The 14,059-nt window shown below is 45.9% G+C and overlaps 1 protein-coding gene and 1 pseudogene across 4 annotated transcripts in view; both read right to left on the minus strand.

The window, feature by feature from the left end:
• Positions 1–249: 249 nt before the first annotated feature.
• LOC308233881 (U6 snRNA-associated Sm-like protein LSm5) lies at positions 250–689 on the minus strand (annotated as a pseudogene). Its single transcript has one exon. The product of its transcript is annotated as a U6 snRNA-associated Sm-like protein LSm5 (transcript).
• An 8,480-nt stretch (positions 690–9,169) lies between these two features.
• The window catches only part of SCUBE2 (signal peptide, CUB domain and EGF like domain containing 2), a 65,999-nt gene continuing 61,109 nt past the window's right edge, over positions 9,170–14,059 (minus strand). For all 3 annotated transcript variants that reach the window (XM_080687766.1, XM_080687768.1, XM_080687767.1), the window contains 2 exons: positions 11,663–11,742; positions 9,170–10,972 (listed from right to left, as the gene is read on the minus strand). In XM_080687766.1, the coding sequence (XP_080543892.1) occupies positions 10,820–10,972; positions 11,663–11,742 (233 nt within the window). In that variant the 3' untranslated portion in view covers positions 9,170–10,819. The remainder of the gene's footprint in view (positions 10,973–11,662; positions 11,743–14,059) is intronic.

Consider the following 14,059-nt stretch of genomic DNA (forward strand, 5'->3'; position numbering starts at 1 on the left):
ATCATATTTGAACTAAATTGAACAATTTCATGTTAAATGCACCTGTTCAAAATCCAAAGTTCACCATTTTGTTTGGAACAATTTTTGAGAACCAAGTGGTCGTGTAAATAAGGAAACAGAGGTAAAATGACAAGAGAGCAACTGACAAAATAACCACAAGCTTTGTTCCAATGGCTCTTGCAGTATAATAAATAAAATGACAACCAAACCCCCCTTTATTTTAGTCTTCAATGTTCTTTTTTCCCCCAAGATAAACATGATTAACTTAAAAAATGGCATTTATAATGCCTCTTCAAAGCATTCCCCTTTAACGGGAAACTTGGCTTCACAGAATCCAGACAGTGAAAGGTTTAAAAAATGTTATATTTTGTTGTCATTATAAGACGAAACAGAATCTAATGTAAGTCAAGGAAATCCATTCATACTTCAGGTCCTTCTCCTCCAGGAACCAGCATTGTTATATTATTTCCATTTAGCAGAATCTGGTCTAATTTAGTGATCCCTCTTCTGGTGTGATTTCAAACTCAGTGACATCTTCCAGTACCATATTGACAGTCATCAAATCCTAGAAGCGTGTCAACTATTTCCTCATCACTCTTCATCACGATGTGAATTCTTGATCCTATACACTTGTCCACAAGCTCTAGAGGCAGCAGCTGCGACGAGTTAGTGGTAGTGTTAGCCGCCATGGTAGTGTTAGCCGCCATAAATGCAGACAAATGAAAAGAAAAACATCATACTTTGCTGCCATCACTGTGGGTTTCGATCCCTCATCTAAAAAATGATGCCAGTAACATATCTACCTCTCAGGACTGCTGTGAGGATTGGTTGAATGAAAGAATACAGCCCTGGCTGGTTTGGTTCAGTGGATAGAGCGTTGGACTGCGGACTGAAGGGTCCCAGGTTCAATTCCAGTCAAGGGCACATGCCCGGGTTGGGGGCTCGATCCCCAGGTGGGGCGTGCAGGAGGCAGCCAATCAGTGATTCTCTCTCATCATTGATGTTTCTATCTCTCTCTCCCTCTTTCTTCCTCTGTGAGGTCAATAAAAATATATTTTAAAAAAAAAAGAAAGAATACACATAGCACATCATGGCACACAGGAAGGGCTCCGCAGAAGGTAGCTGCCACCATTACTTGGGACACTTGGGGAAAACCTGTAGGTTGCCAAGCCTCAGAATGGGCTCTGCTCTATGCCTTCTCCAAGCCTCCCTATAGAGCTGCAGGCAATGTAAGTCAAGCCTGAGCATCTTACCACCCCAAACCCCCTAAGTTTGCCCCGTGGAGCCAAAGCCTCCTGAGGCAGGGGCTGGCCAACTCTGCCCATGCCCAGTGCCCTAGGTTGAGTTTGCATGTCAAGTGGCTTTGTTCTAAAGATCTCTCCTTCCTTCCTTGGCTGTTATAAAGGATCTATCCTTGAAAATTATACTAGACAAGCTGATGCTGTTTCAGTTAGGATTTTATTTGTGTTGTTTTTATTTTAAGCGACAGATGCCCATTTGAAAATGTCTTAAGCCAAAATGCAAAATGTTTGGTCCCTTAATTTAAAAGCGCATGGGGCCCTAACCAGTTTGGCTCAGTGGCTAGAGCGTCGGCCTGCGGACTGAAAGGTCCCAGGTTCGATTCCGGTCAAGGGCATGTACCTGGGTTGTGGGCACATCCCCAGTAGGGGGTGTGCAGGAGGCAGCTGATCGATGTTTCTCTTCCATCGATGTTTCTAACTATCCCTCTCCCTTCCTCTCTGTAAAAAATCAATAAAATATATTTAAAATAATAATAATAATAAAATAAAATAAAAGCGCAGGGGTTTCACGCATGGCTGGATCGAAGGGCTCAAACGACATTGTCACTGCTTCTTCTCGGAGCTGATGCCACGGCAGGCAGGCTCTTCCTGTCTCTCGGCTGTCAGCAGCTCCAAGCTTACAATCTGTTTTCCCAGCAACCTCCTTTGGGTCTTCAACTAGCAGGGGCGGGTGGGGCCTTTGAGAATGGGATACAGGGTGAGTGCCGAGCTGGGAAGCCAGAAAATAAATAAGAGCAGAGGAGAAAGGGGAGATGGCCAAGGGGTTTTCATCCCCTTCCCTTCCCTCTTAATGCATATTTTGCTCCCCCTTTGCCCTTGGCAATCATGAAGATAAGGGCCACTTCCTGGGTTCCACTTTGTTCACCACCCCATCCTTGTAGCTGCAGAGTCCCCTTCTCCTCTTGTGTCCTCCCCACCACCCCAGCTCCCTCTGGCAGGAAGAGTCTTCAAACAGCTGTCTACTGCAGGTGCCAGATGTGTGCCAGGATCTCTGGTTACACGGGTGCCCACAACTTGGCACCCGGCCCTGAAAACTGTGTCGACTTTGGCAGGTTAAAGCAAAAACAAGAGATAGTTCTGTCTCCTTCCTTCAGAGTGATTCCCAACAACACCCAGCCTCATATCACAGGGCTGATGGCAGCCCCACTGGTGTTTGCCAAAGTTGGCTGGGCCTTTTGGATCCATGCCTGTCAGCAATGGTTTTGTTTCACTTCCTGGCATGAGGACAGGCTGTGACCTCAAATCAGACAGCAAAGAGGAGAGAAAGGAGGGAAGAAATCTCAGCATCTGAATCAAGAGTGTCTGGTGGAAAGAGGGGAATCTAGGCTTGGCTTTGAACCTCTTATTTGTTGTGGTCCTTTGGTCAAGTTACTGCAGCTCTCTAGGCCTCACCTGACCCATCTGGCAGGACTCTGGGTGGTTTTAAATAAGATAACACCTAAAGCCCAGGGCCTGGCACAAAGTGAACCCTCAATAAATATGTCGTCTTTCTCTTTTCTTCCCTCCTCCAAGATAGGTGGAGAACCTGGAAATGACTGCCCCCTCCTCCCCCAGGCCAGTGGAGAGCTCTTCCGTCTGAAAACAGACTCCAAAGTTGGAAGGCTTCTCGAAGCTTTGCAACCCTGGGTACTGCCTCCCTGGAGTCAGAGGATGGACCTTGTGATGCTGGAAACATCAAAATTGAGTACTTCTGGAGAATGTCTGATACTGGGCTTAGCAAGGTGTGTTGCCATCAGGGACTGAGTGTTGGAAACAAGGAAAGATGAAGGACTGACAGGTCTTTCTGTGCGTGCTGCTCCTGATCAGAGAAAAACAGTTCAGGAGACTGGAAAAGTGTGTCTCACCTGCCCAGCTCAGAAGGATAGGGCTTTTCAGAAGCTCTTGTGAGAACTCAAATCTGGCATTGTGGCTTTTCATACCTGCTTTAAGCTCGAATTCTTCAGTTTCTAGAATACATCTCACTAGAAAGCCTCTAACTAAAGGACTTTCTGTTTCAGTGAAATGGGGGGAAACCAGCAAAGAAAGTATGAACCTATTTTTAAAAAATGTATCTTGGATTTAACTTTTCAAGCTTCAAGAAGTGGGAAATAAGGATAATGATAATAGCATTTATTGAGCCCTTTCTACGTTCTAAGTGGTGTTCCAAGAGTTTTCCATGTGTGTGATCCCATTTAATCGCACAATAACCCTATCCAGTAGGTACCATCACTACCTATATTTACCATATGAGGAAACCGAGGCACAGAGAAGTTAAGTAACTTGTGCAAGATCACATGGCTATTAAGTGGCAGACCTGGGATATCAATGCAGCTACTGCAGAGAACATAATGGAAATCTCAGAGAAAACAAGCATTGTGAAATCTAAATCGGAGATAAACCTTTCACTAAGATCAACAGAGAGAATGCATTCTTGTGAAAGTATATTAAGAATACTGGGAGGGGAATATTGGGTGAGTGATGCTACTTGAGTCACCTTAGTTTCTCATTGTAAGTCCCGAGTGAAGGTTTGCCTCTTATACTTGTACCCACAACGCCCCAAACTCCAGCTTTGGTATCTGTTGTGGCTGATAAAAGCTGCCTTCCTCAAGCCAAGCCACCTGGATCTGACATGGTCCCGGGCTCATAGTCTTGCTTTGCCACCATTACCATCTTGCTATATTGTCCACAGTTTGATACGATGGACAGGCCTCATACACATGCAACTTCACTGATACTGTGTGACTGTGAGCGGTTTGTGGTTACACACAGTAAGTTACCCACAAGGCTGCAGAGGGCTGAGCATGCAGGCTGACCAGGGTTCACCACAAGCTCACACTCTTTACCGCCACACTCCTGCTGGCCATGGTTGAATCAGTCACACACTGCTGCACTCTGTCCTCCTGGAGGCACCAGTCCTATTTCCTGCTCAGCAACTTTTAATTAATTAAAAGTTAATTTATTTTCAACCACAAAGTGTGTATAAGGCAAAGCCAGCACCAAGCTTAGATTTGAGGTAGGTGTGTATTTCTGTTTTTTTGCATTGTGTAGAGCAAAGACAGAAAATGCCAAACTGTGCCTGAATATCATCCTTCAGTCCTAGGATAGAATGTAGGATCAGAGGACGGTCCAAGCCAGTGGGATATGGCAGCTCTTAGAACTACATGTGGTGGAATATTACACACGATTACATTTTGGGGTGAATTTTTCCCATCCTGTATAATAAAAGCCCAGTAAACAAATGGCGGAATGACCAGAACGACTGGTCGACCAGTCGCTATAATGCAAACTGACCACCAGGGGGCAGACGCTCAATGCAGGAGCTGCCCCCTGGTGGTCAGTGTGCTCCCACAGTGGGAGCGCCGCTCAGCTGACCAGGATTAGCAGTGCTCCCACAGCAAGAGCAGCCACTCAGAGGGCTAGTCCATAGCCGGTTGGCTGACCCAGATAAGCGGATCTCCCACAGTGGGCTGATCCCTGCAGGCCACGTCCCCCACCAGTGCACGAATCCTGTGCACTGGGTCTCTAGTATATATCTATCTATCTATATAAAAGGCTAATATGCAAAGTGTCCCCTTGAGAGTTCGACCGGGAGACTGGGAGTTTGATCGCTCACTATGACATGCACTGACCACCAGGGGACAGTGCAGAATAAAGGAAGGCCCCAGCCGGCAGCCAGAAGGCCCTGATCGTCCTGGTTGCTGGCCAGGCCTAGGGACCCTGCCTATGCACAAATTTTGTGCACCGGGCCTCTAGTATCCTATATAATAAAAGGGTAATATGCAAATAGACTGAATGGCAGAACAACCAACCAATCAAAGCATAATATGCTAATGATATGCTAAGGCTGCTCAACCATTTGCTATGATGTGTACTGACCACCAGGGGGCAGATAGTCAACTGGTTGACCAGTTGCTATGACGTGCACTGACCACCAGTGGGCAGATGCTCCAACCGGTAGGTTAGTTTGCTGCTGGGGTCCGGCCAATCGGGACTAGTGAGATGGGCCCGACACACCCTGGAGCCCTCCCGCAGTCCCTCCCGGGCCCTATCGTGCACCAGTGGGGTCCCTCAGCCTGGCCTGTGCCCTCTCACAATCCAGGATCCTTTGGGGGATGTCAGAGAGCCAGTTTCAGCCCAATCCTGCAGGCTACTCCCCTTGGGAGGGTGCCAGGCGCAGGACTCATGGCTGGCACGATGCTGCAGCAGTTTCTCCCAATTGGGACTGACTGGGTGCGAGCTTGCGGCAGGCACAGTGGGGCCAGGATGAGTGGGAGTGTCAGGTAGGAGCTGCAGGCAGCGTTGGACTGTGGGTTTCGGCCCAATCCCTGCAGGTCAGCCAGAGGGACCCTACCCATGCATGAATTCGTGCACCGGGCCTCCAGTATATACGTGTGTGTGTGTGTGTGTGTGTGTGTGTGTGTGTGTATGTTTGTGTATGTGTGTGTGTGTGTGTGTGTGTGTGTATCTCCAACCTACCAGGTGCCTAAACCATAACAATGAATGAAAGAATGAATGTGGGGTGTATGTGTGTGTGCACGCGCATGCACGTGTTTGGACATGATTCAGAACAACGTTGGTGGTGTGAAATGACCTAAATAAATGACTTCCGATCTGGAAAAGATGACAGATACATTCTGAGGGTCTGTATGAAACACCATGCAATCAATCGTCAAACCACAACCCTGGTTCCCAACACCCCATGGGTGACATTTTGTCTTGAAGTATGGACATTTAAATTCCAAGGGCATTTAAGCTCTTAAGGCCCTTTGATGATGAAACACAGGTTAATTCCATTTAACACCACTAGGTGGCGCCTGTTCTAGGAATTGCAAAATGGCTGTTCACAACTTGAAGCTTTGGTCAGCCTGGCCTTGAGGTGAAATGTCAAATTCTCGTGGGTGGGTATCGGAACTTCCTGGGTGGGGGGGGTGGGCAGTGGTGCCAGGCTTTGTTTGAGGAGCCAATCCCCGGGAGAGGCCTGGATTCATGACTCTAATTATGAGCTCACTCTATCTAAAACAACAGCTCCTTCCCACCACTTCCTCATCCTCTATCCTTTCAATCTTATTTTCTTTATAATAGTTATCACACTTGACTTTATATGTTTGTTTGTTTACTTTATGTCTCCCTCTACTAGAATTTAAACTCCACAAGAGCAGAGGCTTTATTCTGCTCACTACAGTATCACCAGCTCCTATAATACCTAGCACTTAGTAAGCCCTCAATAAGTGTGGTACATAAGTGAATGAACAAACACATAACAAAGAGTTATTAGTTACTAAGGCATGTGGTTGCATTCTCCAATGAGATACTCTGAAAACCAAGCAATGCTGAGTTACTTCATTGTTCCCAGTAGGTGGATTTAGTTTGTATCCCTTTAATTCAGCCAGAAGAGTGGTTTTATTTTCTAAACCTATTTTGATCCTACTGTGTTCTCTGGAAAGTTACCCCTGCTGAGTAGTTATGCCTTTGTGCCTGTTGATCACAGAAGCAGCCTTGCTGGGCCATCAGGGTGGTCTCCTGCAGGCTGGTCGGGACTGCCCGAAGGGAGAAGGAAGCAGGTACTACCAATATGCAGGATACCTCTGAACTGGGCTCACAAGCCCCTGGAGGAGTAGATGTCACAGAAATGAAAGCTCACCAAGGCTTCTCATTTCCTGTGGATGGGCCTCCACTGGCCACACCCAGGACCGGGGTTTGGAGGATAGCTTGCCTAGCAAAAAGGCCATAGGTAACAACAAGGCCCCCTTGACTTGGTGAGGGACTGCTTCCCTCCACCCTCCCCTAACCCATTTTGCCTCCCAAATACAGACTCAGAGTGATGAAGACTGGATAAGGCCTCAGGACCCATCCTGCTATGTGACAGGAAGCAGAGATGCTGACAGCCCTAGTAAGAGGCACTGCTTCTGGGCTGAGGAGCCCTGAGTTTCCCAGGGGCCCAGCACCCCTGGTGCATCTTCCTGCAAAGATCAGCCCGCGGGCAGCGAGTCCGTGCTGTGTGTGGTACAGCTGCCCCTTTCCCAAGTTCCATGACAATTTAAAAAACACCTGCAAACCTAAACCCAGTGAGTGCCTGCAGACAACACACTTCACAGCCAGAGAATGATTCAGAGCAAGCAATTTTCCACAGTGAAGAGAAGCATCTGTTAGTGTGAAAAGGCCAACCCTCTTTTATTAGCATAGGAAACTCAAGGGAAACGTTGCTGCATCCATAAATGTGGCACTATAGTAAATGGCTCAAGAACAAAATCCACAGCTGGAAGGAAGGACTTGTACAGATTCCACTCCCACTCAGCGTTCTCCCACAGAATTAGCTGTCTTGGAGGGAAGGTGAAACTCCACTCAGACTTCTTCCTGTTCACTTAATGAGCATCTCCTCCAAGTCCTGGTCCCTGTGCCATGCAAGGAGCCCCAGAATTCAGAGCTCCCTGGCCTTCTTTCGTCTACATACCTTTCCCAGGTGACCTCAACCAGTTCCATGTCTTTATTCTGTGACATTAAAATTCATATTCTGGCCCTGACTTCTCTGGGTCCTCATAGAACCAGCTGCCTATTTGAACTTCCATTTGTGTAGTTCATCTTCACTACCATCACCTTAACCCGGACAACCTCATCTCCCACCTGCATGCCTGCTTGGTTGGTTGCAGTAGCTTGTTAACTGCTCTCTGCCTCCATGCCTGCTTTCTAAAATCCCCTCTTCATACAGAGCTGTCTTTTTTTTTTTAATTGTTTGAAGTATTACAAATAGTAGTACATATTTCTCCTTTTTTTTCCCTATTGACCTCCCCCCCGGCCTCCCCTACCCCCCAGTACATGCCTTTACCTGCCCCCACTCCACCTCAATGTCTTGTATCCATTGGTTATGCTTATATGCATGCGTACAAGTCCTTCGGTTGATCTCTTACAGCCCTCCCCCGCCCCCCCCACAACCTCCCCTGCCTTCTGCTGCAGAGCTGTCTTAAAAATACAAATCAGATCATGCCACACCTCGGCTTAAAACCCTCTAAAAGCTTCACAGCACACTAGAATTAAACCTGAATACCTCGTTCTGGATTCAAAAGCCAGAGGTGCTCTGGCCCCTGTTCTCTCCCTGGCCTCCTCGCTTACCACTCACCTTCTCACCAGACTGTGATCCACACACACGCTTGTTCCTGCCTGGCAGCCTTTGCACTTGGCTCTCCTCTACCTGGAATCCTCTTCCCCCGATTTTCCCAAGGCTGGTTCCTTCTTGCCACTTAGTTTTCAGTTGAAATGTTATTTCTCCAGAGAGACTATCCAAAATCCACACTCCTAAAGTAGCCACACAGTCATCTGTTGCATTAACTTATTTTAATTTCCAACATAATACTATTAGCTGATACTTTCCATTGGTGGTTTATTTGTTTGTCTCTTCCCTCTAAAATGTATGCTCCATGAAGGCAAGAACCTTGTCTGTCTTGTCACTGTGATCCCTAGGGCCTAGAAGAGTGCCTGGCCCAGAGCAGATGTTCGGTAAATAGTGGATTTAGCAGGTGGCAACAGCAGCCCCAGCCAGCCAGCCTCCCAACAGGACCACGGCATCAATTAGGTGGTTGGCTGGTACAGAGCGGAAGCTTCTGGAGGGCCTCAGGGGCCCATGCTTGTGCTAGGGGCTCAGCTCTGGTGCGTGGGCCTGCTCCTGGAGGCTGCTTCACAGAGGCCAGGTTTATACAGCCTCCTTCCCATTCCTACCTTTCATATGAAGCAGCAACACAGATGCGCAGTCATGAGCTCAAAGTCACTACTGTGCTTGGACAAGGATGGCCGGGTTTAGCTCACCCCACCTCCGCACCCATCAGGCCACTGACTTGGGTTCTATTACATTTGACTTTTCATCTGATGTGGAGACTCAGAAATGTAGGCAAAGTTCTGGTATTACAAATTCCAGGTGCTTGTTTTAATGATTATTTTTTTAATAAAGAAGTTTACATTTTTGAAGAGAAGTTTGGAAATGGGTTTTTAGGGCCCATCCCCATAAAGAAGAAACATTTGACGAGGATTTTTCAAAAAGATCGATGTTATCAATAGATTGAAAAACAAAACAAAACACTGAGGTGAAAAGTGAGTTCAACAATAATGAAATGGTATTCATTTTCTTTAAAAATATTTGTTAACTGCTCTCTGCCTCTATGCCTGCTTTCCAAAATCTATTCTTCATACAGAGCTGTCTTAAAAATACAAATACAAATATTTGTTAACCATTTTTTAGTACTTTGGTATAGAGAACTGTATGTACAGTTAGTTTTTTACAAAGGAACAAAACACTATGGTTGTGTGTAGTCAGCCCATTCATTAGGGAAATGGCAGCTTGTTTGATAGAAATAATTTTTATTTATGTAATGAGATTTTTGCCTATGGATTTAAATTTTTAAAAATTCAATAATGTTGAAAATTCAAGTTCCTGTGGGAGAAAATGATGGTGGGGCCCTGCTGTGCTGACCAAAGGTGAGATGATTCTGAGATACAGAAACCGGGATCGGTGTAGCTGCTTCTGGCAGTGGGGTGACCATTAGGAGGCGAGACCACCCTCAGTGGTGCTGCTCATGTGCTCAGAGCTGAGTCCGTCTCTGACCTTGGAGAGTGGGGAAGGAAGGCATGCCTAACAGGCTGGTCTGCACTGTGTCCCACCCATAGTGGAAAGCCCACTGTGGAAATAGGACCCTTGGCAGTCCTGACTCAGGGTGTGTGAACTTTCCTTTTCATGAAGGAAGACGATTCTGACCTGAATGCTCCAGGCCCTGACTCTGTGCCCAGGCCCGTGTGTAAAGGCACAGCTGGTGCTGGAACCTGCGCTGTGGACTTGCTACAGGTGGGAGTTGGTCACAAGGAAGGCGTCTATGGGCCTACATTATTATGTCTGAGGAAGTGCTTAGTTTTTAGCTCTGTATTTCTAATTCTTTCTGCTTTAAGTCTTTTTTTAAATGATCATTGCTTAGAATTCAAGCTCCTGAGATCAAACTTAGGCCACACAGGCTGGAGGAGAAGGCTGTGGAGACACGGAATCCTGCCAGGTCTCAGGTGTGGGGATGGTGCCTAAAGGGCTCTCCGTCCCTCCCTTCCTCCTTCCTTTCTCTGCCTGTTCGGAGCCTGAACCCAGGGCGCAGAGGGCTTCCTTAGGGAGGGCTGGGCTGGAGGAAGCTGACGTTTCAGACAAGGCAGCCCCTTCTGTGGCCTCCTTTCCCTTACAGTGCGATTGAGGAGGAGTGAGAAGAGGAAAGACAGGTGAGTCACACCTGAGCTGACTGAGGTCCAGCTCAGCCAGCCCTGGACGTATCCAAGACATCTGCCCACAGCTGTGAGAAGCAGGTGAGACCCAAAGCCATTCCCAGTCCACATCCACAATGCTGGGAAAGAAAACCAAGTTCAATTTACCAAAATATCTGTATTATCTATAAAAATTGAACTCTAACATGTCACTGCTGCTAGAGGCAGCGACATCCAACTAGGCTGGCTGCAGAAGCAGACGGCTCAGCCCACCAGCCCACAGGCGGAACGCGGTGCTGAGTGCCATGTGGGCAGACTCATTTGTAAGGCCTCAAAAACCTGGACACTTTGGAACGTAGCAATCGGATGAAGGATTTTGGAAACATCTCCCGGGACTCCTGGGCTGTGTACTTGAAATAGTTCTGGGGGTGGGCCAGGACATCAAACAGCGCCTTGATCAGTTTCTTATCCTAAAAAGAACAGGACTTTTGTTACTGGGCCAAACTATTTAAACATTCTGACATTTCGCCAATGGAACTATAATGACCCAGTGTTAGGCTGAGTAGCTGAAAAACACTTTGTGAAAATGGTTTCCTCTGATTTTTATCTTTTCACCCAGTTTTTAGTTTTCCTAATTATCTATAAAAAGCATGAATTGCTTTTATAAAGGAAAATTTAATGTTAAAAAAAAAACTCTTTTCCTTTTCTAAACTGGATGAGATATAAAAATGGAATTTGGGGAATTTTTATTGGGTTAGTGATATGGCAAGTGTTCATTGATAATTACTTATAAATATCTAAGATTTGGTGAATTTCACCCTTGAAGGATCAAGAGCCAAAGATCTTCAACTATTTGGAGAATCAACATGAAAACACAATTTGCTGCTGGCTTGTATTAATGATAAGCAAGGTTCCTACTGCTCCTCCACCAAACATCTCCAAATTAAAAAAGACAACTACACTCGACAACACTAACGACAGCTTCCTGAATTTGTTTTGTGTGTTTTTTTAAATACAAAGTCCGGTGAAAATATAAAAATAAGCTCAGTCCAGAGCAGGCTCCATGTCTGAAAGGCAGCCACGTGGAGCAAGAGGAAAGCTCCCTTGAAGGTGCCTGGGGCCCTGGGTGGCTGCCGAGTCCACCTTATATACAGACGCACCTTAAGTATTTCCTGATGATTCTCAGATGCATAGAGCCTGCCGTCTCGAACTATGTCTTCAATGAGTTCCTGGTAATCTTCTGTTGGAATAAAAGACATGTGTTGCATTGTATGGTTTAGTTATTTCCAAACTCACTCTTCCATTTTTTATAAGTTTCTGAGAAATGCTCCTTCGGCAGCTGCGATAGGAACAATGACCACTCAGACACTGAGAAGGCAATCAGAAGACAATGTCCTCAGACTCCTCCACCACCTCCTCTCATCTACCGGCATCTGCACCCATCTTTCCTATTCCCTCTCCCCTCAGATAAACCCTCTGTGCATCCAGTCAAGGCCCATCCCTCCACTTTGCTCACTTTCCATCTTCTCTCACCAAATCAAGGGCATTGTTCCAGTAATTCTTCCCTTTCTTCCCTAGATGATAAAATTTCCTCTCTCTACTGGTCTTTTCCATCAGCCTGCAAACATGCTGTTAAGTCTCTGATTAAAAAAAAAAAAAAAAAAAAAAAAAAAAAAAAAGTCCCTCTCTTGACCTCATTTCTTCCTCCAGCATCCATCCTGCATCTCTGTTCCTCTTTATAGCAAAACTCCTTGAAAGAATTGCCAGAAGAATCTTTGATTCTTCTGCTTTCTTTCCCTCCCAAACCATCCACTCAACTTTGCCCCCCACCACTCCCAGAAAACCACTTGTTGAAATTACCAGTGCTTTTATGCTGCTAAATCCCAAAGGTCAACTCTCAGTCCTCATCTTCTTTGATGCATCAGTAGCATTTGACCTGGCCAGTCACCCCTCCTCCTGATCCACTTCTTCACTCCGCTTCCAGGACACCATGCTCACTGGTTTTCCTCTTACCCGAATGGTGTCTGTCTGAGGCTTTTCCTCCTTCTCTTCCTGACCCTTCACTGTAGGAGTCCAAGGACTCAGTGCCTGGATATCATCTCTTCTCTGCCTATACTCACTTCCTGGTGAGCTCACCCAGGATCGTGGCTCTTCTCGCCCTCTCTACTTTTCTCCCTTCTCCCTTCCTCACTTTTCCCTCTCTGACCTGGCATTATGTAAAACAATCAAGCTTCTTCGGTATCTAGCACAACTCTTCTCTCCCTTTTTTTTTTTAAATGGGATTGGGTTGGGGAGAATTTGGCAGGTTGGAGAGGGAAGGGTGCTATGTTCATTTTCTCATTGATAATTTTGGGTCCTGACATACACATTAAATGCAGAGCACACAACATGAGCCTTCTCCAAATGTAACCCCCTTCAAACTCCAGTCTGTTCCCTATAGTCACAATTCAAATCAAGCATATGCAAAACACAATCCTTTTCAAATTCCAGGCCAAAAAAATTGCCTCTTTATATGCGTATCATGTGCAACAAAACCAAACAAATCATAAGAACATCATTGGAACCATGTGGGAGGAGTTCTTGAAGTTTTTCCTAGCCAAGTGATGGTAAATGGAAATTAACAGTATAGTTATCAGTTATTAATTTAACACATGAGCAGTATCACTTGTACTCTATCTTCTTGGTCTTTTATTTCAGTAAATATAAAATATGAGTAAGGGCTATGGACGAAAAAGAGGCCACATACTAAGTCTGACCAACTCAGGGGAGGCCTCTGTGGTGGGCCTTACAAACTCAGAGACTTAAAGTAACCACATGGAATGGTCCGAACATGAAAATTCCTAACTAAAAGCGAGTCATGGCAGGTAGTCACATCCTAGGCCTATAGCTTCCTTGACAAAGGTCAATTTTTGCCTTAAGCAAGCCTGTCTATTGTCTTTTTGCATCTATGAAAGCAATGTATGAGTAATCTCCTTTTTCCAGACCCCTCAGGGTGCAACAGACCACAAGACCACAATCCCTCATTGCTACCTTGTTCCCCCTCATACCATCTCTATGTGCTGTGAATGTTAACTGTACCCACCAATGTAAAATAAGTATTTGTCTCTCTATTTTACTCTTTATCCAATCTCAGCAATTTCCCCAGCTTTGCTTTCTCACGCCTTAATCTACCACCAATGGATCTCATATAAACTCCACCGGCCCTTACATCTCCTCCTTTACTTGGAATGTATAAAGTAAGCTGCAAAACTGCCATTCCCCGGAACATTTTCTCAATCCATTGATATTTGCTTCCTGGCAATTGTCATCAGTTTAGCACAAATGAACTCATAAACATTCTCTATAGGTCTGGACTTTTCTTATGTCGAAGGGCGCATGTTGTCTCCTCACTTGCTCTAACTGTCCTGAGAAAAGCAGTCAGGTGTTGTAGGTAAAAACTCAGGCCCTGGAGTCGCAAAGACCTCTGCAAACTTTGTGCTGCTATGACCTTGTGATGTTACTCAAATCTCCCAGTCCCAGTGGCCTCAATTGTAACATCAGCACAGAACCGTGTCTAC

The sequence above is a fragment of the Plecotus auritus genome, assembly GCF_963455305.1.
Source record: "Plecotus auritus genome assembly, chromosome: 9".
In the NCBI taxonomy this organism is placed as follows: domain Eukaryota; kingdom Metazoa; phylum Chordata; class Mammalia; order Chiroptera; family Vespertilionidae; genus Plecotus; species Plecotus auritus.